Source organism: Amphibalanus amphitrite, unplaced genomic scaffold, assembly GCF_019059575.1.
Source record: "Amphibalanus amphitrite isolate SeventyFive unplaced genomic scaffold, NRLGWU_Aamphi_draft 000046F_arrow, whole genome shotgun sequence".
NCBI classification, from domain to species: Eukaryota; Metazoa; Arthropoda; class Thecostraca; order Balanomorpha; family Balanidae; genus Amphibalanus; species Amphibalanus amphitrite.
In genome coordinates, this window is record NW_024881542.1 from 574309 (window position 1) to 602149 (window position 27841).

The following is a 27841-nucleotide window of genomic DNA, read 5'->3' on the forward strand; positions in this document are numbered from 1 at the left end:
CACGGGCAAGGCGGGGTGGTGGGTCCGTGGTGTCATTCGTAACAATCGCTGCGTGTAACGGCGCACCCGGGCCGATAGAGCCACAGTCATTCATCTATTCGAACATGATTTCTAAAAAAAAAAAAACATGTCCTCGTGAGGTGATCTTCGATATTTATTTGTCTGGGATGAAAGGCATTAACAAATAAGACTACGAAGTTGAACAGGAGCATCGCAAAATGACGCACGCATGCCATTGACATTGTGCACTTGTGATAAGCACGCTACATCCTGCCCTCTGCGATACATATATAAGCCGGCGCGCTGCGGCGGTGCTATCATTGTCCGGTCGTGAGCCGCCGCCGAGAGCCGACACCGAGCAGCTGCAGCGGCCGTCCCCGTCTGACCGAGAGCCCGCTACCGACCCGTCCAAGATGCGTGTCCTCCTCTGCCTGCTGCTGGTGGCCGTGCTGGTCCAACTGGCTGAGCCCGCGTGGAGATCGAGAGGCGCAAGAGGTGAGAACTGAGAACCAACAGCGTCTGCCCATGCTTGTTTGTTTGCTTTTAGGCTTGTGTGAACTGTGAAGTCTATCATGTTGTATTTCAGCATGTGCAAAATAGGTTCAACCAGCAGTTTAATTAAGTCACAAAGTTTCAATTGATAAGAGGATGATTATTGGCTGTCGGTCTGGTTGGGTAGGACCATTTTATTTAATTAATTTATTTGCACATTGCAGGTTTCAAGAAAGTCTGGTCTGGTCGGAAAGCGAAACCTCAGACACCAACGAGCCGGAAGACCGCTGGCGACTCGTCACGGGGAGGAGATGGCGTCCAGCAGGGGCAGCAGGCGCCTTCATCTGTAGGCTGGAGGATATTGTCGTCCGCCAAGGACATGACCAAAAAAGTAGGCGTGGTCGCTGGGGAGGCTGCCGTTGCTGGTGTCGTAAACGTGGGTATTAACAAGGCCTTCGCTGGTGGCCAGGAGCCGGCGGCCCCTCCGCCCGCTCCCGCATCTGCGGGATCCCCTCAGTCCGCTCCTTCCGGATCATCTCAGTCCGCACGTTCCGGGGTTATACCGTCGATTGTGGCGACATCTGTGTCATCTTCAGCAGGCACTACAGCGCCTCTGGTGGCGGGATTGTCATCTGGTGTTGCGCTGTTTCTGCTGTCGTTGGTGGGATGGTGAGCGCTCGCGCCATGGTGGGATGGATGAGCTGTATGGCAGAGTGGGAAATCGCCCTGCCATGTTGTTGTTGATACTAAAGTTGTTCATCGTAATACGATGTTTTGAAGTCCGTAATAGTTATTTGTTGCTGTATTTAGTGTTATGAATAGGTAGGTATAATTACCTATGTGTTCGCTCATAACATGTTACAAAAATCAACAAAGTTACGTGTTGCATACCGCAAAAATTGTATTTTGATATGGTTATGATCTACTATTACTTGTTTGAATAGATGTGTCTGTTCTGAAATATGTTTTGATTTAGAGTATGCTTTTATATTGCGCATTGTCTACGACCATTACATACCTATCTATGTACTTACCTGCATATGTATGTATAATGTGATTATGTGCCTGCATGTTACCATGAAGAAAATATACCTATTTTTGTTTTTTTTTTGTAACACATTCAATGTAAAGCTATGGTATCTTGCATTGTTACATGAACAGTAACACGTGCTCTGATGCAAATTACGTATCTCATCGATCAATGTTTTTTTTTTTTGCTCCCCAGCCTAAAGCCAGTCGCTGCACTGCGTATACAATTTAGCTATGGATGCGTACGGACGGACCCCGAGGGGCGGGTCCTTGGAGAGGGTCAGGGCTTGAGGGTTATTATCCACCCCCAAAGGCTCCGGTAGCTCTATGATACCAACACCAAAACAGCAGGGTGACGTGCAGTCGGAGAGCTCTTGGTACGATAGCACAGGGAGCCGCTTTTGCTGCTACCTACAGGGCGGACAGAGCTGTCTCCCACCCTGTTCAGTGACAACCACGGGTCCACGCAAACATCAACCCTAAACATCTCCGGTCGTGACCTCAGCACATAACGTCAGTCTCCAACAGTCAACCCAACCCCGGGTGCCGGCGTCCGGACATATATTATATAGCCGTTTTCACGACTGGCTATCCGGCGAATGCACCTAATTTGACCAAATCTGCACTTAGTCTCTTTTGCATCAAATATCTTCATTTTATGATTTTTTTTCAGTTTAATCGATGATACCCTCTGATAATATGACAAAGCAGGCATATGTATAAGCAATTAGTGCAACCCTAGCTGATTACTACTAAGAGATACACTGAAACTAATTTGACCAAATCTGCACCTAATCTGCACTAAATGTGTACCAGATGGCCGTCGTGAAAACGGCTATTACGACTTAATTTTTCCTATATGTATTTCAATGGTTACCGAGGAGCGATGGCAGAGTCAGAGCGAGTTTACCTGCAGGTTAGCCTGCGCCCTGCTGGGAGGGGGGAGGCATGACCTTGACCTGAGGTCAAATTTTCAAAATTACCTTCCAAGTTCCAAGGTAAACTTATAGTTCACTCGACGCGTCTCGACGAGAGGAACACGACGCTGACAAAAGTAATGTCGTTTCTTTCGAGTCAAAAGTTATTACCGAAAATAGTTTTTCGTGAAAACTGCTATCTATTTTTAGAGTACTGGCCCTCTGGAGGCTAAACCGTTGACCTGTGGTCAAAACTGAGAGCAATAGTCAGAAAGGCCTGTGCAAGAGCTATCGAATGCCCTATTCCCGCGGCGCTGTAGCTCAATTGGTTCCCGAGTTATGCGTTGGGTGTTTTCGAAAATTGTTGAATTATATAAAATTTGACCTTCGATGACCTCTGGTGACCTGACCTTTGACCTGACCTTAAAATTGACCGAAGTATTTCCGTCATTATTTTTGACGCTCTTTCGAATTCAGCTTACCGCATCTCGCTATGTGGCCAAGGTGCCAAGCTGGACGGGCGTTTTCACGCCCTCCTCCCCCCCCCCTCCCCAGCAATCCACGGAAAACTCGGATCCACCATCACGGCGTGGGTTAAGATATGGACTACGTTTCCATTACACGCTTAAATCTGGCGAAATTTCACTTTCGTTTTTCTCGGATGCATACAACCCACCTTATGCATAAAATGAGCGTATATATAGCTTAAGCTACCACTTGATCCTATATGTACAGTTTTTACCCTCGCTGGCACAGGGGGAAGGGTTGATCCCCTAAGGTTTTTCGCAAATAACTCGCGTAAAAAAACGGCCGATCGCGACGAAACTTTCGGTACCCTCGCTTTGATCAATTTTTCACATACTCTTAAAATTTCATGAACCTGACGCAATGACCTTTGACCTGTGACCTATTTCTCGAGGCCATGTTTGGCCGGAATTGCGATTCGGCGTATGCCGGCTCGCATTAGCCGCACGTTTGTAAGCTTTTCGTAGTTTCAAACGTTCAAACATGTGATTTGCTGTTGCTCCCATGCATTAGGGTGGATGTCAAGGTCACCTGACGGTCGGACAGGTCATTGACCTTTGGTGACCTCGGTACACTTTTTCGAGTTTTATATGCTTCTAGGCCAGTTTTTGGAGCTGAATTCGAATTTAGCAACCATTTAAACATTTGCGAAATAGTTTTGGTGCCCTCGTAACATGTTACGAAGCTACCAGAGACGGTTGACACGTACTACGAATACCCGTCACGACCCCTTCCGGTTGACCTGACCTGACCTGACCCGACCTGGTCTAAATGCTTAAAGAGATCATCTGTGATCAAAAGTAACACGATATTCGTGATCAGCACCCCGGAAAACCCCACAGTAGCCACACTTTACGACTTTCTAACAGGTCCCGATTTTCCCGACTTTTGGGTCATTGACCTGACCTGGAAGGTTAACCGATGACCTAGGACCTTAAAATCGGGTATCATCGGCTTCCTCTCGTGACGGGCATTACGCTCGTTTTTTTCCGCGAAGCTCTAGCTCGATCAGGGGCCAAACGCGAGGGGGGTCGTACTACCCTTCCCCCCTTGTGCCGTCGAAGGACGCAAAATGGCATGTGCCGGCGAGGGTTAACCAACCATCGCTAATCGCATGTGTAGGGGGGGGGGGAGGTCGGATGGATCCCCCATTGTTTTTCGCGAATAACCCGCGCAAAAAGCGGCCGATCGCGACGAAACGTTCAGTATCCTCGAGTTAATCAATTATTCACTACTCTAAAAGTTTAATGACCCTGACCCAAATGACCTTTGACCTGTGACCTGATTCTCGAGACCATGTTCGGCGGGAATCGCGATTGGGCGTATGCCAGCTCACATTATCCGCGCGTTTCCAGTCTTTTTGTGATTGTAAACGTCCAAACATGTGAAATGATGTTCGTCCCATGCATCACGGTGAATTTTGAGGTCACCTGAAGGTCAGGTCAGGTCATTGACCTTTGATGACCTCTGTTCCCTTTTTCGAGTTTTCATATACCTACCTAGGACAGTTTTCGTTCTGATCTCGAATTTAGCATGCATTTCAATATTTACGAAGTAGTTTTAGTGCCTGCGTAACATGTTACGACGCCGTCAGTGGTAGTTGGCACCTACTATGGATAGCCGATAGGACGCCTACCGGTTGACCTGACCTGACCTGACCTGACCCGACCTGGCCTAAATGCATGAAGACATCATCTGTGATCAACATTAACATGATATTCGTGATCAGCACCCCGAAAAACCCCATACCAGCTCTCTTCACGAAGTTCTGGCAGGTCCCGATTTTCCCGAATTTTGAGTCATTGACCTGACCTGGAAGGTCAACCAATGACCTAGGACCTTAAAATTGGGTATCATCGGCTTCCTCTCGTCACGGGCAAAACGCTGTTTTTTCGCGAAGCTCTAGCTCACTCAGGGGCCGAACGGCAGGGGGTCCAACTGACCCCCTCCCCTACACATTATAGACGCTGGCAAACGCCGCACACATGCGAGGATTAAATGGTATCTCAATGATATGGTTGAGAAAATATATTTTGCAAAATCGGATTCACTTGTGTCATGGAAACGTAGTCATGATTGAGAAAAGTAGTGCGTATAAAGGATACCTTAGAACTACCTATCTTTACCTACATAAACAAAAGTTTTTCTTCTCTCAAGAAGGCATGAGGCGATCATTATTTACATATTTTTTCCTGAGTTTGTAATCGAACAACATTGTATCTGACCATGCCAGCACCTGTAAACATTCGATATAGATGTGCATAGTGCAATTTGCATAATATATTTTTCATGAAGAGTCGCACATTCACTACAGGCAAACTTCTCAGCAATTGCTAAGGAGATGAGTGCACAATGGTTTGATGACAACAATTCACATTCACCTACGCATGGTAGGCGTGAACATCTCGGCAAGAACGGGTACATTCAAATACATCTCGCACACGGTGAGCGAGTTACAAGTGACACTAATGTAGGTACAATATAATAAATAATGAACAAAACACCCCATCACAGCAGACGACTCAATGGGCTAATGAGTTTCGAAATGCACAACACAAGTACGCCGCCTAAAACACGACGATGATAACATCAACATGTCAGACTAGGAACATGTCTGGCTAGGCTACCTGTACTTAACCATGCGCATGAAGAGATGAAAAGAAGAGGATCACTGCTGCTGGGCAGCTGTCACCAATGGACGCCCAGTCGGAGCACCAGCGCGGCCAGCGCTGACACTGCGGCGGCCAGCGGCGCGGGGGAGCCCGCGCTGGATGAGGCGGCCACAACCGGCAGGGGGACGACCACCGGCGGCGGCGGCGCGCTGGCTGCCGCAGGTGACTTCTGACCCGGTCTCGGCATGACCAGGTCCACGATCTCGACAATTACATCTTTGGCCAATGTTGCCGCTTCTTTGATCACGCCAGTCACAAACTTTTTGACGCCGAGGAGAGCTGTGAACAACGGACACCCAAACAAGCTTGTCAGCCTCCTGCCCGTGATTATTATAGAAAAAAAAAAACTAATCAAAACCCTTGTGCCTGAACCTTAATAATAATTCCGGACGGTTTGATTTTCACGCAGGCCAGTAATGTGCGAACGGTTAAGAAGCTATTATCTTGAAATATCACACTTAAACCTTTTCAACTCGGTGTCACCGATTTACAACTATTATAGATATTTGGAGATCCGTGTGTTCCAGGACACATCAACTAACCTTTCCGCTTCGGAGCGGGCTCGGCCAGTTGGACCAGCGCGGCCACCAGCACCAGGCAGAGAAGGACACGCATCTTGGACGGGTCGGTAGCGGGCTCTCGGTCAGACGGGGACGGCCGCTGCAGCTGCTCGGTGTCGGCTCTCGGCGGCGGCTCACGACCGGACAATGATAACACCGGTGCAGCGCGCCGGCTTATATATCGCAGACGGCAGAATGCTGCGTACTTATATCAAGTATACAATATCAATGGCATGTGTGTGTCATTTGGCAAGGCTCCTGTTCAACATACCCCAGTCTTATCCGCTAATGCCTTTTATCCCAGACGTCAGTGAAATAGATATCAATGATCACCTCACGAGAATTAGCAATACACCTAATTAACCTTTATGTATTGTTTGTATGTAATGTAATAATGTATGTATGTATGCATGTATTATCGCAGGTGCAGATCCAGGAAACTCCAAGGGGAGGGTCATGGATCGAAGTGGTTCCCCTCTGTAACCAAAATTAAAAAGAAAACTCAACGGATTTCGGCCACTTTTTTAATTTTAGTGGTGTCCCATTTTCAGTATTATTTATTACTATCATTATTTATTATTATTATTATTATTATTATTATTATTATTATTATTATTATTATTATTATTATTATTCTAGATAACACGAATCATGTTATATGTTATTATTATTTTCGGTCAGTAGGCCGCAGGTGTCCCTGACAGGTTTGGTTTGTGGTGCCCTTGGAAGGACTGTGGTGCCTCAGACAGGCCCAAGGTGCCCCTGGAAGGACTGTGGTGCCCCCGACAGGCCGGTGGTGTCCCTGACAGGCCCAAGGTGCTCCTGGAAGGACTGTGGTGCCCCTGGGTCCTGATAAGCCTGAGGTGCCCTGACAGGCCTGTGGTGTCCCTGGCGGGCTTGTGGTGCCCCTGCTAGGCCTGTGGTGCCCCTGGCGGGCTTGTGGTGCCCCTGGCAGGCCGCTGGTGACAGTCTGTGAGCTGAGCTGTGACAGCTATAAGATATGTTTCCTTGTTTGCCTGAGAAAAGGTGGGAAATCTAATGCCTATATGAAACAAATATATAAAAGATAGCGAGTTGAGTCTAGCATTGGTGAACTGGCGGACTGGCGAGTTGATCTAACAATGTTCGTGTCTGTTTGTTGCCTGCAGGGCGATCAGCAATGGCAGCCCAAGCTCCGCCCGGCGCTGCGGCCGCTGCCAGCGGCGTCTCCGAGGTCATGGAGGCGCTGTCGCTGGACGACAACACGGCAGCCGTGGGGACGGTTAACCTCCTGGATCGTCTCCCAGCTGAGTTGCTTACGATGGTGGTTGAACGACTAGACGAATTCTCCGCGATAAGTATGGCATGCGTGTCGACCCGCTGTCGTGATGCTGTGGAGCTACAACTTGGTCGATGCCGCAGGCTCTACATCGATGGCTTTAAGCATTGGGACGCGATAGACAGTGACGTGCTGTCGTCATTGCTGTCACGGATGACCGGTCTACGAGAACTGCGTGTCAGTGTATCCTCACATACGCGCGCCCGGGCATCGCTCATGGAGACAGTGGCTGTAGCCTCGGGCCACTGGACGGCACTGGAAGAACTGGATCTCGACTACATGGACGTACCAATGATACCAGAGTGGATTCAGCGACTTTGTACCAACTGCAGCCGTGTCACCGGGGTTCGAATAGGCCTCTGTATCGGTGACCGGTGTGTTCAGGCCGTGGTGTCTTCACTCCCCGGACTGCGAGAACTCAACATCCGCGCAGGATCATGTATGGACCCTGGTTTTGGTTTTGGGGAATATCGGCGATATCGGTCACCAAACCAGCTGCTGTCAGCGATGGCGCGCTGCACCCAGTTGGAGTCGCTCGACTTGTCACACGATGTACCGCTAAGCCATGTCCTGCCGCGTTGTGGTCTGCCGGCACTGCGTGATCTGTCGGTGGCTTTCACCGACATATCTGACGAAGACATGGCACTCGTGATCAGCCACCGGGGGTTGGAGTCGCTCAGTCTGGTCCGAAGTGGTCCGTCGAAAAGAGGCATGGCAATGCTAAGCGGTCTGCCAGCGCTGAAAGAGCTGAACATCTTCACACCAGATCATGTTGTCTGTGACGGTGTACTGGACCGACTCGGCTCGGCACCTGCCCTAAATAGTCTGTGTTTGGGAGACTATTATGATCGGCCACGGGTGACTGCAGAAGGGCTTGTGCGTCTGGTGCGAAACTGCCGCACACTGACAAAGCTTACGCTAGCTTACCGGGATACGGAGGAAACATTTGCCTGCGGACCAGACGTCGAAGAGCCAGAGCTGCTCCAAAAGCTGCGAGCACATCTGGCTCGTTAGCCAGGTGTTCGGGGACGGATGTTGCCTTTCTACGGGACCCATGAGCAGGCCCGTGCGGCGTGACCCCGGGGGACCTGGACTGCCCTGTGCGGCGTGACCCCGGGGGACCTGGACTGCCCTGTGTGGCGTGACCGCGGGGACCTGGACTGCCCTGTGCGGCGTGACCCCGGGGGACCTAGACTGCCCTGTGTGGCGTGACCGCGGGGGGCCTGGACTGTCACGGATGACCCCGGATCGGTCGGCGGCAGTTGCTCGAAGTCGTGGGCTGGACCTCAAGATTAGAGATTCCATAACCTACCTGCAGGGACGGCGTTACTTTTCGTTTTTTTATGATAAGCTTGTGTGTCGAAGAAATTTGATATACCCGTTTGAGTGGCAGCGATATTATCCTTGGTAAGCGGTTGTGCGCTATATTTCAAGCTTGACGGTATGTTTTGCGATGTATGACATGCTTCGTAAAATACGTTCAATACCTTGAATCTTCGGGGCTCAGAGTATCCGTTCAGAGTTTGCTTTTTTAAAATATATATTACACTGATGTTTGAATTAGATGCTACTGAACCTTTGAAACCGAGAAAAAATGGTCCGTGCTCGCTTCTCTGATGTTTTCAAAGCTAAGAATGCAATAAACCTTCAAGGAGTGTAATTCGAAGTGTGTCATTATTGGGTTTTCTTAGCACTAATATCAGTGTTAGTTTCGATTCACGCCGATCACAATTGCCAACTCTCGGCTTTGATCCAAACTCGAATGAGTTCAAGATTTTATTACACAAAGCAAGTCATAGGTACAGCCCACCGCTAAAGTAATGTAGGGTTTTACCAATCTCAACGGTTGGCTTTGACTGGCGATTGTTTAACCCTCGCCGGACCTATTGGTTTTCTACATACGCGCCGGCCGAGGGGGGGGGGGGCGGGTACGACCCCCCCCCCCTCGCCGTTTCGCCCCTGGTAGAGCTAGCGCGTCGCGGAAAAAACGAGCGTGTGCGCCGTTACGAGATGCAGAGATTGGTACCCGATTTTAAGGTCCTAGGTCAACCGGTGACCTCTGAGGTCAGGTCAAGTGCCCCAAGGTACGGTTCAGTTTTTGGTGAATAACTTCGCAAAAAACGGCCGCAGAGCGCCGATTTTGGCAGCATCGTGTTCGTCTCGCTCAGGCGCGTCGAATGATATACTTTTTGTCTGGGTCAGGTCAACTTGGGGTGTTGACCTCAGGTCAAGGTCAGGTCAGCACCCCCAGGTCACGAAGTTGGTCGAAAGAGGTCAAGTCGCATATCATTCGATTCGGCAGGTCTTCCTGAGTCCATTGGTGGCTTTCCCGACTCGCTAGCTCAATTTGATCAAGAGTTATTGACGAAAAACTAATATGACCTTGATGACGTCATAAATGACGTCACGCAAGGTCAACATTGTAAAAGTGACGCATCTAACCTTGCAAGGAGTGCATCAAATCACGATTCTGTGTGCTTGAGATAGTTGGAGATCGTTCCCGGCGCCAGAATAGCAGTTTTCATTTTTCCCCATTGACTTATAATGGTGAGGTCACGAAAATGACCTGACCTCATATGACCTTAAGGAAAAATCCGAGATATACAAGTTGTGGGACTCATAATGGATACTAGATCCTGCAAGTTTCATTTCCCTGTGACATCTCCTCTGGCAGTGAGGGCGTTGCGAAGTTGCGACATCTGAAGACCGTGCAGAGGTTCACTTATGACGTCATAGGTCAGTGACCTGACCTGACCCAAAAATGCGGTTGGTGTCAAAAGATCCGGCTTGGATCAAAGGTCAGGTATGCCAAGTTTCAGCTCTCTATCGCCAGCGCGTTCGGAGCTATCGCGAAAAAACCCTATGGGGGGGGGGGCGGCACCCGCCCCCCCCCCCCTCGGCCGGCGAGGGTTAATGCGGAGTGATCGAAAAGAAGATGTCAATAGCTTAAGTTGCAGCTGCAAGGGTGACGATACATATAAGCTACATTCAAAGTTTCATTGTAGTCTGGCTAATCCTTCCTAAGCTTCAGAAGCAGAACATACCCATGACTGAAACCCCACATTACTTCTGCTGTGGACTGTACATCAGACCAGTATGGTAGGTGGAAGCCCATCAACTAGCATGGACGGCGACACAAGTATGGCGCTAGATCTGGGTCAGACATAATGTCGCGATCTTCGGTAACAGTATAATTTTCTTTCATTTCATTGAATATTTGCCTATATCTTTGCAACGAATTGGACAATGATCTTCCTTTTCTCTCTGAGGACTGCGATTTTCCTACCTCCGTCACATCAATAGAAAGCAATTCTAACAACAGATCAGAGCTCTGCGATTGAGGCGATTCGGGAGATATGTACTGCTGGTACTGCTCTGGCTCAGAGTCTACTTCTGGAGCTTGCTGTTCGAAACGAGACACATACACATCACCATCGCCACAATCATCAGCTGCCGGGGCCAGTAAAACGGATGCAGCGTTGCCACGAACAACGGCCAATGACAACCGCTGCCACAGCCATGCCTGCTCCCGACGGTCCCCGGTGTTTGCGGCCATGCGCGCACCCAATTCCTTCACAAAGGCTCTGGTCGAGGGACCACAGGCACCTGTCGTCTCAAATGCCACTGGTTGGAACATATAACGTGTGGTAAACTTCTCGTATTTGCGACATTTGCGCGTTTCAGCGTCCTTAGCTGCAGCGCCGGCTGAGGTGGCGGCTGACGGGAGGTGAGATTCTGCAAACGTATTAACGCAAGTTGCGTCCCAAATCATTGCCTTCCCTTCAGCGAATGGGAACACCGTCATACCATCGGGCCATTTGCCGTCGCCGCGGTCGATGCCGGTTGGCTCTAGAATCGCTGGAATGCAAGCGGTCTGCAGAGCGCGCCTGACCACATCGTTGAGTGCAGTATGGCGGGGGTGACGTCCCGCACTCAGACGACAGGTCAGGGCATGATGACCTCTGCTGTCCGCTCGCGCTCCACATCGGCACTGGTGGGGCTGGCAAACATCGGCTCCCACACGCAGGGCAACAGCGATGCGGAGCGTCTCGGGGTCCAGTAGCGTGCCGAGGGCTGCAGAGGGGACGGCATGCAGCCAGGAGCCGCTCTCCGGCGCAGCTGCGGATAGGACTCTGGCTTGATCCAACTGGTTCCCGGAGGACAGCAGTGACTTCTGAGTCTGTTCTGTCAGCACAGAATCCCATGCGCGTTGGCTGCAAACAGCGTCACCAGTTGGAGGAGCTGCGTTGTCGGCTGCACGGATCCAGGCGTTAACGGTTTGGTCACGTTCCTTGGCCATGCTGGTATGGAGCTCTCCTGGCAGTATTGTTGTCAACAACGGCAAGCAGTGATTCAAGGAGGCAGCAAAGCTGGGCAGCGCGAGGTCTTGTGCGCGTCGTAGGCCCACGCCACCAAACCTAGTCGGTAAGCTAGCCTGTTTCCAGGTCTTGTCGTCGAAGTGAACGTTAGTGATGGTTGATGTTGTCACCCTCAATTTTTCGTCCAGTGGTTTTAGCAGTTCCGGTTGGCGGTAAAAGGGGGATACGCGCAGCAAATATTGCAACTTGGGCATCCAAATGCAGTTTCTTAACAGAAATAGAGCAGAATGACTGTCAATGTATTGTAGACGACCGGCCATTCTGTCAAATTCCTCGTACTTCTTGGTAATGACGGCTTCAGCAGCTTCGTCAGTCACAGGCGCTCCTAGCATTATGGCCTCTGATTCTTCTGTGACTGTCGCACCTGGGATGAGCCGGTGTAGTTGAAAAACATTACCTTCGCGCTTCTTCTTCGAACATGCCCTCGGTAGGATGATCTCACATTTATTGGGGTTCACATCAAGACCAACCCGAGCCAAGGCAGGGATCACACGCTCCAAATCTTGGCAAACCGTTTCGATGTCACCTCCGATAACCGCATCGTCCAAGTACCATATGTTAAATGGAGACACCACTTCCTTTGACGCTGCTTGCACAGCAAGGGAGAAAACGGCTGGACCGCATGGGTCTCCTTGCTGCAGTCCTGTGGCCGACTCGATTCTGGTGGTGCCAAAGTACAGGGAGCTCGGCTGAGAATAGGCTTGCCACATCAAACGATACAGTGACGGCGCGTGTTGTCTGACGGCGCTAAGGAACTTGTCGCGTCTAACAGTGTTGAACGCATTCCGCATGTCAATCTTGACGAGTACTTCGTTATCAGGCAAGTTAGCTGAGAAATGCCGTACTGCATGCACTGCCGCTTCACAGCCACCAGGGCTGCCGTAGCCGAGCTGAATCGGCCTCAGCTGCTGACCTAGCTCCTGTGTAATTGACCTCAATGAGTTTAGACTTTAGTAATGACTTTAGTAAAGAGAGAATGAGTTTAGATGCAGATAGGTAGTAGATATGCATGGCATAACGCGTGTCTTGTGGCATTTCGGAAATTCGAGTGACTCATCTGAATCGGAATTTAAGCATTGCGCTCGCATCATCACAACCTTTCTCCTCTTTCACGTGTATTGACATTTAAACGATCAACAGCGAAACAATGCACGAAAACAGTCGACGTCACTACAATGGCCACCACCATAAAAATGTGTGGCGATGTATTACGACCGTTCTAGCCCGGCTGTCTGTCTGGTAAACAATGCGCAGAGTGGAGTCGGTCACGACCGCTGCCATTGCACAAACATTTGTCTGGCTGGAGGATCCGCCCTGTCCCACGCGCGTCCTCTACACCGCGGGCGCGCACTAAAGCTTGGATCACACAGCGGCCGGTGGCAGCACGGCGGGTCACTAAGCGCCGCCACTGAATCACTCAGCACAGCCGCGCCAGGATTCAGACATTCACAGTACTGTCCGACCCGGGTAGACTGCGGCCGGCGGCGTTTGTTGGCTCCCGGTGGTAGCGACTCTGACGCCCGCCGGTAGTCGCGGCGAGCACGGCGCCTCGTGATCAGCTCCGTCCGCCGGTCGGTTCAGCTCAGGGGCGGCCGTCGCACAGCCGCGGTCCGTGCGCTGCCGCCGACACCTTTCGTCATCGATCACCAGCCGCGCCGACAGACCTCCGTGGCCAGCCTCAGCGCGGCCGCCAGCTCTCCCTCCCAGCGGCGGCCAGCTCTCCCTCCCAGCGGCCGCCCGTGCTGTCCCGGTGTGAGCCGGGGAGGCCGCAGTCGGCGCCGGCGCTGCTCCCTGCGCGGTGACGAGATCGTGCTCAGGTGGCGCACGGCCGGCCGCCGGAGCAGACGGCCACACACCGGCCCCGGTGGGGCGCCAGGCCCGGCTGGCAGCGCAGACAGTCGGAGGCCGCCGGGCCCAGGCAGCTCTCGCAGCCGGCCGCACACGGCTCGCACCTGCCGCGGTCACCCGGTCAGACGGAGACATGAACAAACGCTTCACACAGACAGTGGCGGGAGAATGGACGGGTCAGGCCACAGTGGCTCAGTGGCTCACACAGCCGGCCGGCTGGGTCGAGACAGGTCAGGGTACCTCCGCCCATACGGTAATCTTTTCCAGCTGTTAACTGAAGTAAGACCCAACTTACAGCCCTCGCGACATTCAACATGCTATTATCGCAGAGCTCAAAAAGGCAAAAAATAAGACAGACTGTGACTAAATGTCAATACCGGGCTCTTGGTGTTGGAGCGCCCACTGCTCCCGCCACCTGACTGACCTCTGACTGAGCTGGAAGGTGCGCTCCGGACAGGCGGGCCAGCACTGTCCGTCGTGCAGCAGCAGCCGCGGCCCGCAGCGCGTGCACCGGCCGGCATCACAGGAGGCGCAGTCGGGCCGACACGGCTCACAGGCACCGCCCTCTGAAAATCCCACACACGCACTGTGACTGCCGCCAACCGACGCTAGGTAGTACACCGAACGAGCATCCAGGGCTAACCACTAACGGAGGGAGTAAGTTTCCATTACATGTGCCTCTAAATGTTTAACTGATACAGACTGCGTCAGTAAAATCCCCTGAGGGCTTAGAATAAACAGGATTCGGTAATTCCGATCATCCAGAATTAGCTGCGGTCCTTGGTGTTATTTGTCGACCTCTGAGCACGCTGCCCAGTATGCCACTGACCGTTGAAGTAGCCCTCGGGACAGCCGCTGGAGCATACCCCCAGCTGACGGACCAGCACGTTGGCCGGCGCGCAGCCCGTGCAGTGGGTGGGCTCGGGGCCCGTGCACGAGCCGCACGACTCGTGACAGCGCAGGCAGCCCTGCTCGCCGCCAAAGTACGAGCCCACCGGGCAGCTGGGGACGCACGAGCTGCGGCCGGACAGAGGAGAACGTCACCGAGACATAAGCGTTACATGACACCAACACCGGCCCGACGGATCGACACATCGCGCACATCATTGTAGCGGCGGGGGACTGGCGGACTGACCTTTTGTACTGCTTGCGGCAGCGTCGGCAGCCGGCCGCCGAGGGGTTGTCGTGGCACGTCTGGCGGCAGGCGGCGTCGCAGGGTCCGCCGTCGACCACGGCGCGGCCCTGGACGTCGACCACGGTGGGACGCAGCACCGAGCTGGAGCCGAACTGCGAACAGCGGGGCGACCGTCAGCTCTCGGGAACGGCGCGGCGAGGAAAACCAGCCGCAGACGGCGAATGCGTGAAGTTGAGGGAACTGGCCAGTAGGGACTTGTACACTCGGGGGCAGATTGATGTTCCACAACTCTTTATCTACCGGGTTCCTATGGCTCAGCATTGGCAGCAGCCGCCTGGTACCGGTAGACTGTGCCGCTTCACTTACTTGTCAAGCGGCACAGCCTACCCACCTGTATGACACCGGTCTGGGTCGGTGGCTGGAAGGCGATGTGGGCCGCCTGTGACGTCAGCGCAGCGGTGAGGGCCGAGCCCGGAGGCATGGCTCGGGTCGGCGCGTCGCGGCGGCTGGCGAGGACTGGGGAGTGAGGTGGGGTGGGAGCACGGACATCGCGTGGCTGGGCGAGTGTAGTTAACTTTCGCGTCTCAAGGCGCCAATAATTCTACCTAACAATTGTGCTAAAGCAGTTGTTAAAATGTCCTATCCCCAAGACAGCGCCTATCATCATACTTGCAATGCACATTACGACACACTTAAGCGTGGCAATGGGACAGCCGATAGAACTTATGTCACTCGTGCATCGAGGTGCGGAGCTATATTTTGTATAACATATTAGTATTAAGCCTTTGATTGAGCAGATTGGTGTCTATTGTTTCGCACGGCAATCGTCCAGAGACGTGGGAACTGGGGGTTATGAGTAGTGCCGCAGCCAACGCTCCAATTTAAAGCGATTATTACTGTTGCTCTAATATGTGGTCGCAGCCTCCAATAGCAAACCGTTCCAACTAGGAGCCAAAAAGTCGGCCATTCAGGGGGTTCGAACCGGGCTTCTCCCACCGGCCAATTCACGACACGAGCGTTCATCCACTGAGCTACCGAGAATGGTCCTCGTCTGCACAAAACAAAATGACATTCACCCGCTGACCGCCAATGACAGTATTGTGACATTTGATCGCGTTTGACCGCGGCGGGTGGTCGCTGGTTTCGGCAGCTCAGTGGATACAGGCTAGCGTCGTGGGGTGACCGGTTGGAGAAACCCGGTTCGAACCGTCCCAGGTGCGTGACTTATTTGTTCCTAGATGGAACGGTTTGCTTTTGGTGGCTGCGACCACACATTAGAGGAACATAAGAGTTGGGACGCCGCGCTATCCAAAAACCCCAGTTCCCACGTCTCTGGACGATTGCTGTGCGAAATAATAGACACCAATGAGCTCAATCAAGGCCTTAATACATATCTGTTAAAAACAATGTAGCTCCGCAACTCGATGCACGTGTGATATAAATTCTATCGGCTGTCCCAATGTCACGTTTAAGTGTGTCGTAATGTGCATGGCAAGTATGATGATAGGCGCTGTCTTGGGGATAGGACATTTTAACAACTGCTTTAGCACAATTGTTAGGTAGAATAATTGGCGCCTTGAGACGCGAAAGTTAACTACACTCGCTCAGCCGCGCGATGGTCCGTGCTCCCACCCCACCTCACTCCCCAGCCCTCGCCAGCCGCCGCGCCGCGCCGACCCGAGCCATGCCTCCGGGCTCGGCCCTCACCGCTGCGCTGACGTCACAGGCGGCCCACATCGCCTTACATCCACCGACCCAGACCGGTGGCATACGGTGTGGGTAGGCTGTGCCGCTTGACAAGTAAGTGAAGCGGCACAGTCTACCGGTACCAGGCGGCTGCTGCCAATGCTGAGCCATAGGAACCCGGTGGATAAAGAGTTGTGGAACATCAATCTGCCCCCGAGTGTACTAAGGGACTGGAGCTATAACTTGGGAACAGTAACGGTCTCCTTGCGTCTAAAACACACATAAATATTTACTCGTTAACACAGTTGACTGAGCAATCCTGGCACGCCCATTAGTCAACAGTCAGCCTTCGGGTACACTTTGACCGACCGTTGAGCAGCACCCACCTGTTCCTGCTGACCGTTCAGCAGCATCCGCCTGCTGAACCCTCTGACCGTTCACCAGCACCAACCCACCTGCTCCTGCTGACCGTTCAGCAGCATCCGCCTGCTGAACCCTCTGACCGTTCACCAGCACCAACCCACCTGCTCCTGCCGTGGCCGCAGCTGGATGGGCTGCGTCTCCGTGCCGTAAAAGATGAGCTGCCATTCCTTCAGCACGCCCTTGGTCTTTGGCGCGCGCGTGTGCGTGTTGATGATGGTCAGGTTCCAGACGCCCTCGGGCCGCTCGCCCCAGAAGTGGACCGACATGAAGGGCCACCGGTCGAAGCTGCTGCCGGTGACGTCGCGCGGCCGCTCGAACAGCAGCGTGGTCACCGTGCCCGACGGCGATGTGAGCAGGATGCGCAGGTTGCCGCGCGGCACGTAGTCGAGCGTCACCTTGCACTGCACGTGCTCCAGGTAGTTGACGGCCTGGCGCGAGTCGCCGCAGGCCGTCACCGGCATGGAGACGCGCAGCTGGCCGCCGTACTCGCTCGGAATCATACTACCGAGAGACGCGACGGTGCCGGGTTAGAGGCAGCAGAGCGACAGACGTGTGGGACTTCACGTGGAGTTTGAAGTCGGATTACACGCAGGACTGCTGAAGCGCGTCGAAGGGTTTCTTTACCGTTACCGTTACAGTTCCGGTGTGCCTGCGGTAGACATCCCAAATACTTGCGCTGGCATGTGCCTATGGTCAAAACTAACTTAGCAATCGCCTCCTCAGTATTCCAAGACAATTGTGATCATGGTTTACCAAGCATCTCCGTTATCGCGCCCTTCCCATTTATTTGGTCCTAGCATTTAGCCGTCGACGTGGAGGGTGGCACTGGGGCTCACCGCGGGGTGTCGTCCATGGGTGTAATGCAGATGTGCTGTGTGGGCACTGGCTTCCAGCGCTTGGCGAGCTCCACCATGGCGCCGGCGTCCATGAGGCCATAGCCGAACTTGTGGCTCACTGAGGAACATCAGACAGGGATTAGGCTATACGACTCTGCCCAGGCGATCGGAACCTCCATGCTGGCGTCAGCAGGGGATGAAACTCTTCAAAATAATGGGCCCTATCTCACTGCATTTTATCATTGCAATCACTTGCGGATCCAGGAGAGAGAGAGAGAGAGAGAGAGAGAGAGAGAGAGAGAGAGAGAGAGAGAGAGAGAGAGAGAGAGAGAGAGAGAGCGAGAGAGAGAGCGAGAGCGAGAGAGAGAGCGAGAGCGAGAGAGAAAGAGAGAGAAAGAGAGAGAGAGAGAGAGAGAGAGAGAGAGAGAGAGAGAGAGAGAGAGAGAGAATGAGAGAGAGGAGGGTCTGGATCCGCCAGTGATTGCAATCACATTTGCTGTGGCGTCTTGCTATATATTGCATTATCTATTTATTGGTTAGCCCGATGTGAACTTGCCTTCTTCCATTTGTCCGAGTCTGACGTAAATGCTGGCTTACCGCATCATACAAATTGACTGGTGGGCACTGTAATGCTTTTTATCCATCATGATCCTATACTAAGCCGTATTTGATCTACCTGCGCTACTCGAAAACTACTTACAACATTATCATCTAAGCCAATTCATCCGGAGTACCTACAACGGAATCTTCCAGTGGAGAGTTACACAACCATCTGTCCCACTGACGCACATAGTGCTCGCGTTAAGCTCGCCGTGCCCAAAATTCACCACCGCCCACCCCTCTGAGACCTCTGGCGACATCTCGTGCCCGCGGCCGGTCAGGCGCGGTCACCGACCTTTGCGTCCGACGCCGTTGGTGAGCCAGCCGAGCTCGTTGGACAGAGGCTCGGGCCGTGACGTCATCAGCACTATATACTGCATGTCGCGCCAGGTGAGCGACGGGTTGGCCTCCAGCGCCAGCGCGCACATACCGGCCGCCAGCGGCGCCGACGCCGAGGTCCCTGCGCGGGTCAGGGGGGGGGGGGGCAGGGGAGAGGTTAGACCGGGGTCAGGGTCAGATCAGCGCTGGGGTCCCTGCGGAGGAACAGAGGGGCGACACTAGCGGTCACACGAGTCGAAGCATTCCCAACAAACCTTGAATGAAAGCCATTTGCGTTATTTTCACGACCTTGAGCGTATCACCCATGACACTCACGCAGCTACGAGTTATCCCGTGTCGCATATACCCGTATAGTTACCGGCGTATACTTGTCCACCTGCACTGCTCCCTGCGTGCTTCCCGAGACCGATCCGTAACCTGTGTGTGACACGGTGCAGATGTGTTTGGGCCGGAGGGCGGCGTCTATAACAGAGACTCGCTGAGACCGCGCCGTACCTGTGTGTGACACGGTGCAGATGTGTTTGGGCCGGAGGGCGGCGTCTATAACAGAGACTCGCTGAGACCGCGCCGTACCTGTGTGTGACACGGTGCAGATGTGTTTGGGCCGGAGGGCGGCGTCTATAACAGAGACTCGCTGAGACCGCGCCGTACCTGTGTGTGACACGGTGCAGATGTGTTTGGGCCGGAGGGCGGCGTCCTGGTCGCAGGTGGCCATCGACTTGTCGTGCAGCGGCGTGCCCGAGCTGTACGTGGTGGCCAGAGTGGAGGCGCACTCCTCCAGGTACCACGGCTTGTTCCTGGGGATATCGGAGAGAGGGTGGGGTTACGTTCGGTACCACGGCTTGTTCCTGTGGGATGTCGGAGGGGTGGTGTTCGGTACCACGGATTGTTCCTGGGGATATCGGAGAGGGGTTTAAGTTTGTTATATTAGCCTGGAGCCACAGCTACGGTGGGATGCAGAATTGTAATAGAATACACGCCGATGAGTGCAGACCGTGAACATATAATTGCAATCAACTCCTCGTGGCTTTTAAGCGCTTACTGTCATGTACCCATAATCCAAGCAGCCAACGACTGTTCGACGGGCGCAATATCTGCCGTCACCGGCTCAGGCCAGGCACACGAACGCGGCTCTACATGTGTCTGTATTCCTACTCAGCTACCTCAGCCGTCGCCCAGCTCATCCGCCCCTTGCCCCCTCGCCCCGCTCATCCGCCCCATCTCCTCGCCCCCAGCTCACCCGCCCTGCCCCCGTCCCTCGCTCCAGCCCATTCGTCCCGTCCCCCAGCTCACCCGCCCTGCGTGCCCCCCCCCCCCCCCCCCCAGCTCACCCGCCCTGCGTGGCCGATGAGATGGAGAGCGTGAAGATGCTGTTGGTGTAGCCGTCACAGTTGCAGTTGTCCACGTACTGTCCGCCGTTCCCCGAGGCCCACACGAAGATGGAGCCCCGGCCTTTTCTTCCCTGCAACGGCCGTAACGGTACCGGTCAGGCCAGCGGCGGAAACGTTATAACTTCCGGGTCAATGGTCTGGGAGCGAACATACGTTGTCTAGAGATATGATAAACGTGCAACTGTAACACTGACAAATATCTTGAGTCGGCCAGGTGGGATTATTCAGGTTATATAACGTCGATTAGGCTCGGTAAACAGGTCACCAGGCGGTGTTTTATGTCCGGCCTGCTCGCAGAGTAGGTCGGCGTGCGTGCAGAGTCAAAATGCTCGCACACAATGCGGGTAACAATCCCTTAGTTACGTAATCAAACACGTCTGCAGCGTATTTTTACCTCCAGGTTCCGCATGTGACACATACCAGTTACCACTGGGTCGCTGCACTATTAGCGGGACGCCGGGCCGGCGCTGGGTGCCCACCTTGAGGACGCCCTCGATGAAGGCGCGCCGTGCCAGCGGGCCGGGCCCGTCCACCGTCTTGCCGTCGTCCTCGGGTCCCCAGCTGGCACTGTAAACGTCGATGTGATTCCGCCGGAAACTCAGCGCCTTCGCCTCGACGTAGTCGTTCACACCCCCGTCCAGCATACGAACGCCTGGCGTCACACAGGGCATGTTAGAGACGAGAGAGCTTGATAAATATGGCGATCTATCGCTTTATTTCGTTCCATTTTACTCCTTTATAAGACTCCTCCATGCCGTTGTGTGTGGTATTGATTAACCCGCCGATACGGCACAGAAGATTGACGAATTGTATAGCATAACGCACTGTGGCCTTGCACAATGACAGTACGACAGGCCAGCACGCACTGAACCGCACTGACCCAACAGCAATGTGCGTAAAAACACTGCACGCTCGCGAGTCTTGATGAGAAGTCATGGTTTAGCATCACGATTGAAGCCAGTATTCGGGAATGTGGAACAAGTTTTTGGATTCCCGAGGTCGTCGAGACGATAATTGTGCAAGCGGTTCAACCGCCAGTGAATATAGAACATGTAACGAGCAATCGTCCAAAGCAGCCCTTCTGGCCCGCTCCTGGACCAGACCGGCTGGGAAGGGGGGGGGGGAGTCCCAGGCCCGCGCACCCACCTCCGATACTGGCGTTGGGCGCCACGCCGACGCCGGGGGGGAGGAGTCCCAGGCCCGTGCACCCACCTCCGATGCTGGCGTTGGGCGCCACGCCGACGCCGGGGGGGAGGAGTCCCAGGCCCGCGGGCACCCACCTCCGATGCTGGCGTTGGGCGCCACGCCGACGCCGGGGGAGGGGGAGGAGTCCCAGGCCCGCGCACCCACCTCCGATGCTGGCTTTGGGCGCCACGCCGACCGGCTGGGAAGGGGAGGGGAGGAGGGGCCCGTGCACCCACCTCCGATGCTGGCGGGGGGGGGGGGGAGTCCCAGGCCCGCGCACCCACCTCCGATGCTGGCGTTGGGCGCGGGGGGGGAGTCCCAGGCCCGTGCACCCACCTCCGATGCTGGCGTTGGGCGCCACGCCGACGCCGGGGGGGGGGGGGAGTCCCAGGCCCGCGCACCCACCTCCGATGCTGGCGTTGGGCGCCACGCCGACGCCGGGGGAGGGCGAGGAGTCCCAGGCCCGCGCACCCACCTCCGATGCTGGCGTTGGGCGCCACGCCGACGCCACAGACCGTGTTGCCGGCCATGGCGGCCACCTCGCCGGCGCAGCGCGTGCCGTGCCGGTTGGTGCCGTCGTCGCGCGGCGTCGGGTCGTCGTCGTTATCGTTGATGTCGAGCGACGCCAGCGGGTCCTGCGGAGAGCGGGTGAGTCAGGTCAGACTTGGGCGTTTTGGTGGGGGGAGAGAGAGAGAGAGAGAGAGAGAGAGAGAGAGAGAGAGAGAGAGAGAGAGAGTCGGGCAAGGTGATATGATCCGCATAAGGTTTTGAAAGCGTTTCACCAACACAACTTACGATTGTCTTTAGTTTGAGGTGGCCTGTTTTAAATTAGAATTCCGGATGACCATCAATTCTATTGCAACATATGATGTCGGGGGTCAAGTATTCAAGCAATGGTATCCATGATCGGCATGCGGTCCGCTTCAATGGTGATTTTTCGTTGTATGGCTTGTCTGTAAAAATTTCCACGACCGGTTGAGAGCGTGTGTGGCAATAGTGCGAATTGCGACATCAATATACGTTGGTGTGTATTATTCGTGTACCGTTCATTCAGTTAATGTAGATTAATCATCGCATTCGACGCGGGTGGGCGTGATTTGTGTGATGGGTGCCGAAATAAACAATTTTTATGCTAAACGTTATAAGCGATCTGTGTTTACATTACAATTTGGTAACATTGTGTGGATAGACGGCGAATAAAGACAACGCGGCCTAATGAAAATGAAAAAAACTTCCGCCATGCCGAGGGAGAACAGTTAAAAGTAAGAAATCGGTTCTCACGCCAAATGCGCCGCTTGTCATCCTGCCCAGCGCACATATAGAACAAGGTTCTAATCCTAGCTCTAGCATTATAAAACTGGCGGTCTGTTATTTATCTGACGGGTTGAGTCTCTCGGACTAGCGAAGATGCTGCGGCCGCGTCCGGGGTAGCGTGCAGGCGCTTTGACGCTGTCCGGGGCTCCGGGGCCGTGTCCGGCGCTCCGGGCCCGTTCGGCGGTGTCCGCTGGGAGCCGGTGTCCTCGGTTTCGGACGGCCGCAGGTCCGGGTAGTGTCGGCCGGCCGTCTGGGGACCCGCCGGCCGCCTCTGACACGGCCGATGGAAAACCCGGCGCACCCCGCCACCGTAGTGGCCGTCAGGGACCGGCGCGGCGCCGGGCTGACCAGTGCTGCACCGAGAGGCGAGCGGAGACGGACAGCGGACAGTTCGGCACGGCCTCAGAGTGCGTGCAGTCGGCAAGGGACGGATTGGGTCGGCAAAGGGACGGATTGGGTCGGCAAAGGGACGGATTGGGTCGGCAAAGGGACGGATTGAGTCGGCCGTCTGAGCGTATTTGGCGAATAAACCACCGGAAGTTCAACGAGATCGGGGAACATAACGGGAAGTGCCACCCACAGCTGCACGGATGGACGTAGTTGAGGTCAATTCAGGCGGTTTGGCCCAACTGTCTGTGGTCGCGGACTGCGGAGTTGCGAAGAGCCTGTCGCTGAGCAGCCGTGTAACTCACGTAGTTGTCGATCAGGTCCGGGTGGTTGGGCTGGATCCCGTCGTCGAGGATGGACACCACCACGCCCTTGCCCGAGTAGCCCTGCTGCCAGGCGGGCAGCACGTTCATGTCGTTGCCGTCCTTGGCGCCTCCGTTCTGCAACACAAATCATAGAGGCTGTCACGGATACTGAGCCCAGCTGGGTGCCGTGGGGCTCACAGCTGCGAGCCAGTGGCAGCTGGCGCGGCCACTCAGTCTCCAGAAACACCAATGGGCACAGATTGACCGGATAATGGCTTTAGGATTGCGCAACCTCCACTCGGTCTTTAGCGCGCATGGCTGAACAGAGAACAGAGGTGAGTTGCAATGACTGCTCGATACGATCGGCGAATTCACGCAGTCATTACAAGATCAAGCTGTGAAACAGAGAGGTGCTGCAGCCTGCAACGCTGCCGTGTGGTGAAATAGCCGCCGGCCTGGCGAGCGTAAGAAACAAACAGTACAATGATTTTCAACTTAATCCTCACAGTATATACACAAATTATACAAAGGTTTGAGGTTTGAGGTTTGAGGTCTGAGGTTCACGCAACAATCGATCTCCCATAGCTTTATAGAATAACCTAATAGTTGTAGGTAAGTGTATTTTTTTTTCGTGTGGACTGTAACATAATAACGGTAGGTACCTACTACCTACAAAGCCTTCTTTAGCATGGTGCCACGCCAAAAATTATAGATCGAAATGACGATTCCTGCTATTTGTTGTTGAGCATCGTCGGGTGTGCTAGTGACTTTGTAATAGCAGATCATAGCCAGGAGGTTAGACGTACCTACCTATCTGCGGCTAGCCTAACTGAGAACCGCTAATATTAACAAAGATCCTGTATTGACATAGAGGAACATCATAGACGTGCGGACTGCGGGGATGCTATGTCGGCTCGTGTTTATAGACCAGACGCTAATATAAACCAGACACTATAGTATCGGACACTGGCTCGGCTGGAGATGTCTGCAGACGAAATGGCATCCGATTTATCAATTTCGAACAAGTGGCATGAGACTCTTGGGATTAAGTGACCTTTTACACTCACTGTGCATGACTGACGTTCATTTCTACACGGAGTCGTGGGTCGGACTGATAAATTTGACTGTATGATGTAAATCAATAGTGATTAGTAGTATACTGGCTAGGAGCTAAAAGGCCTGGCTCTGATGAACAACATGGCTCTGAAAACATTATAGGTATGTAAGTTTGCTAACTCAATGCTGCCATTCACGCTGTCTCTCGGTCACTATCCACCCTCCCCCGTTCAGCCCCCCCCCCCTCAAACGGTCGAGGTCAGCCCTGTAGATCAGTGTCGCCGCCTGTTCGGATCGTCACTTTCCCTTCCCGAGTGGCGACCGGGGGTTTGCCCGCCCCCCCACCGCCGCGGCCAGCGGGTCGTGACTTTTCGCAAGGTCTGCCGCGGCGGGCGCCGCGCTGCAAGCCTGCGTGAGCATGGGCGGGTCCAGGCCATGGCGACGGGAAGGCACTCCCGATAAGCAGATTGTGAAAGTGGGGTGCGTTATGTTGTACATATACTGTATGCTCTTTTTCGTAGCATTCTTACAAAGTTATAATGCGAAGCAAGCGAGATGAATATTATGGCGAGAATTAATACATGTTGAACAGCGCAAAGATGGCACATATACTAAACAGAAAACGGGATAAGGGTAGCATGATCGCAGAGATGTATGAGAGTTAATGATCTCCGAGCCGAAAGCGACGATGTTTGTGAAGGCAGACAAGGATCTGCTCTGATTGATAAGAATTTCCACAAAACCCCAGTGAGTGGGAGGAAACAGAGTACACACACGACTGGACAACTGCACACTCACAAGATGAATAATAAAAACGGCTCTTTGTAAACAAATTGACCTACAAAAGAGACGTCTTTTTACCAATCCTTTTCTTACCGCTAAAGGATAATATGACTGGTGTGTGCATTGAACTCTTATATCAATTACTTTGCAAACATTTAGGTGCTTTTTTCTGAGAGCTTGTGATGCTGCTCAGATAGGTAAACAGATTCTGGACCATCTCCAATGTCATTGTAACTCTTAGAAAACCAACATATCATGACTGAAATGAGTTCTTAATAAAACAAACAGTTAAAATGAAAATAAAATGTATAGTAGGTATGCATGAACATTTGCATGTTGTGTGGTACCAGCATGACATTACTACATAAAATGACATTACGCAACAATGTCAAGCGCTAGGTTTGTAACAGACTCGCGTCCCGCGCAACTCACCAGGTACCACTGCTCCTTGAAGAGCGGGTCCTTCCAGTAGGACTGGGTCCGCGGCCGAGGCGGACTGCCGTCGCCGCCGTTAAACTCCGAGCCGAACCCGGGCCCGAACGAAAACGGAAAACCGTTCTGGAACAAATTGCTGGGCAGAAAGCCGGCGCCATCGCGCTTCTTTCGCTTCTTGTAATATTGCTGGTCGGCCCAGATAATCTACAAAGAGGGACAGAGCGTGAAAAAAAAAACGGATAGAGCGTTAGGGTCTGGGTAGCTGTAATTAAGTGCCGCTTAGCTGCCTTCGAATCTATGAAGCGCCTTAATTATGGCAATAACGCTTTTGTAAATACAAGTAAACCTTCGTACTTGATGTGTGAAAAGCATTGTTCATTAATCTTTGATTCCGAGACAATATGTATGTACCTAAGACAGTCATTTGTACCTTCCGCCATCATACTCACGTCTTCTGAGCTCCTGAGTTTTGTAACATGGTGATGTGAGTGCTCTGTTGAACGTTTATGAATTCCATGACATTCTAATAGATAATGATCTTCTAAATCCCCTATCTGAAAGATGGAACAAACACAATGTGTCAGGCACGCCCGGGTCATCCAATTAGCAAACACAGCACGCGTCTTCACATTCCACAAGAATGGAAAACAAGCAGCCGTAACCTTGTGCTCAAACTATGTATCAACCTGTCCCGAATCTCCGCTAAGAACAAGGCCATGCAATACGAACAGCATGACTCGGAACCAGTTATTCCACTGTGACACTCACGGGTGCCGGCTGACCTTGACCAAGACACCGGTGACCTTGACCCGGTCAGTTACACTGAGTCAACCCCGTTCAGCCCTGTCACGTGCCGGAGGGAGGGGCTGGGAACAGCTTCACTCTCCGAGCCGACCTCGCTGTTATCGAAACATTTCTCAACGAGGCGGCCGGGTCGGCAAACAGGGGACACGGGTCTCCCTCGGACGGCGGCGGTCGACGGAGCGGACGGCTGGTAACGAGGCCAACGCGATAACGGCCGTGTCAAGGCCCGCACTCTTTGTTGAGTGCGTTTTTCGCCGCAGGGGACCAACAAACTCCAGACAAAGCTCCACATATACACTACAAACACATTGGCACACACACAAATGGAAATGCATAGTAACGCTGGCATGAAACAGCAGAACAAAGTCGAGGTCAGGCGAATGTTTCCCAGCATACAGCCTGGACAAGCTCACGCGGTCCCCGTTCGACCTCAGCACCCCGTGGGAGTTGGCTTGGTCACTGCCAGCCCCCCCCCCCCCTCCCCGGTCGGCACTGACAGAACTGCGGGGACGTGTCACTCGGGCACGCGTCTGACGTCACGGCCGTGACGGCCGCCTCACCGTGTCGATGACGGAGCAGTGGTGCTCCTTGGCGGCCCTCTCGGCGCGCGCCCGGCCTCCGGGCACCTCGACGGCGAACTGATTGGTGTAGTGGCCGTCATCGGCGGGCTGGCCGCCGGCGGCCGCCGAGCAGGCCGAGAGGAGCGCGCTAAGGGCGGCCAGCGCCCACTGCCGGCCGGCCACCATCGTGTCTGCCGCACACAGGAACACACAGATCTGAGACTGGTGCATATGAGGTTATCGTCACGGCCGCAGGGAGGTCAACATGTTAGCCCGGATTTGGCAATGGGCCGGCACGCATGTTGGGCAGCTGCAATATCGGTCAACAGTGACGAATAACAGACAGACTTACTAACCAACTGAGGAAGAAAGTCACCTACGCGATGCTGATATGTAGGTAAATAACCATCGCTTTGGAGACCTTTCATTGCTATATCTAAACAATTTGTCTCGCGGCTTTCAACATTATTCCCGTGGGCGGTTTGATGCAGACCCGGAACCTTCAACTCTGCACAGCACAATATCCGTCCTGTGGCCAAGCGTGATATTGCAGGTTGACGACCAGAATTTATTTACTGCACAACACAGCAGATGGTGTGAGGAGACAGAACTAGGCTATTGTCTCCTTAGAAAGTCGAATATTTCTGAAACATCTTCTGATTAAGGTGGACGGACGGTACAGGAATCAGTTTATTTTCAAGGACGCCCATAAGCTTGGTCTTATGGTGTACCTATTGTATTTGTGCGATCTTGATAAAAGACGACGGCAGCTGCAGAGATGCAATTATTTGCCTCTGGCTGAGTCCCGTCGTTGAGATCAGGATGCAAACCCAATAAAACTTGAGTTCCCTTGGAAAATAGG

General features: G+C 53.4%; 1 protein-coding gene across 1 annotated transcript in view; it reads right to left on the bottom strand.

The window, feature by feature from the left end:
* Nucleotides 1–12990: 12990 nt before the first annotated feature.
* The window catches only part of LOC122377512 (furin-like protease 2), a 33898-nt gene continuing 19047 nt past the window's right edge, over nucleotides 12991–27841 (bottom strand). Inside the window, exons 2-16 of the mRNA XM_043357600.1 lie at nucleotides 26980–27170; nucleotides 26065–26169; nucleotides 25613–25819; nucleotides 23342–23476; nucleotides 21811–21970; nucleotides 20630–20802; nucleotides 20091–20221; nucleotides 19411–19556; nucleotides 18716–18880; nucleotides 17821–17938; nucleotides 17086–17485; nucleotides 14876–15027; nucleotides 14570–14757; nucleotides 14165–14306; nucleotides 12991–13844 (exon numbers count right to left, since the gene is read on the bottom strand). Of these exons, the coding sequence (XP_043213535.1) occupies nucleotides 13706–13844; nucleotides 14165–14306; nucleotides 14570–14757; nucleotides 14876–15027; nucleotides 17086–17485; nucleotides 17821–17938; nucleotides 18716–18880; nucleotides 19411–19556; nucleotides 20091–20221; nucleotides 20630–20802; nucleotides 21811–21970; nucleotides 23342–23476; nucleotides 25613–25819; nucleotides 26065–26169; nucleotides 26980–27165 (2547 nt within the window). The 5' untranslated portion in view covers nucleotides 27166–27170 and the 3' untranslated portion in view covers nucleotides 12991–13705. The remainder of the gene's footprint in view (nucleotides 13845–14164; nucleotides 14307–14569; nucleotides 14758–14875; nucleotides 15028–17085; nucleotides 17486–17820; nucleotides 17939–18715; nucleotides 18881–19410; nucleotides 19557–20090; nucleotides 20222–20629; nucleotides 20803–21810; nucleotides 21971–23341; nucleotides 23477–25612; nucleotides 25820–26064; nucleotides 26170–26979; nucleotides 27171–27841) is intronic.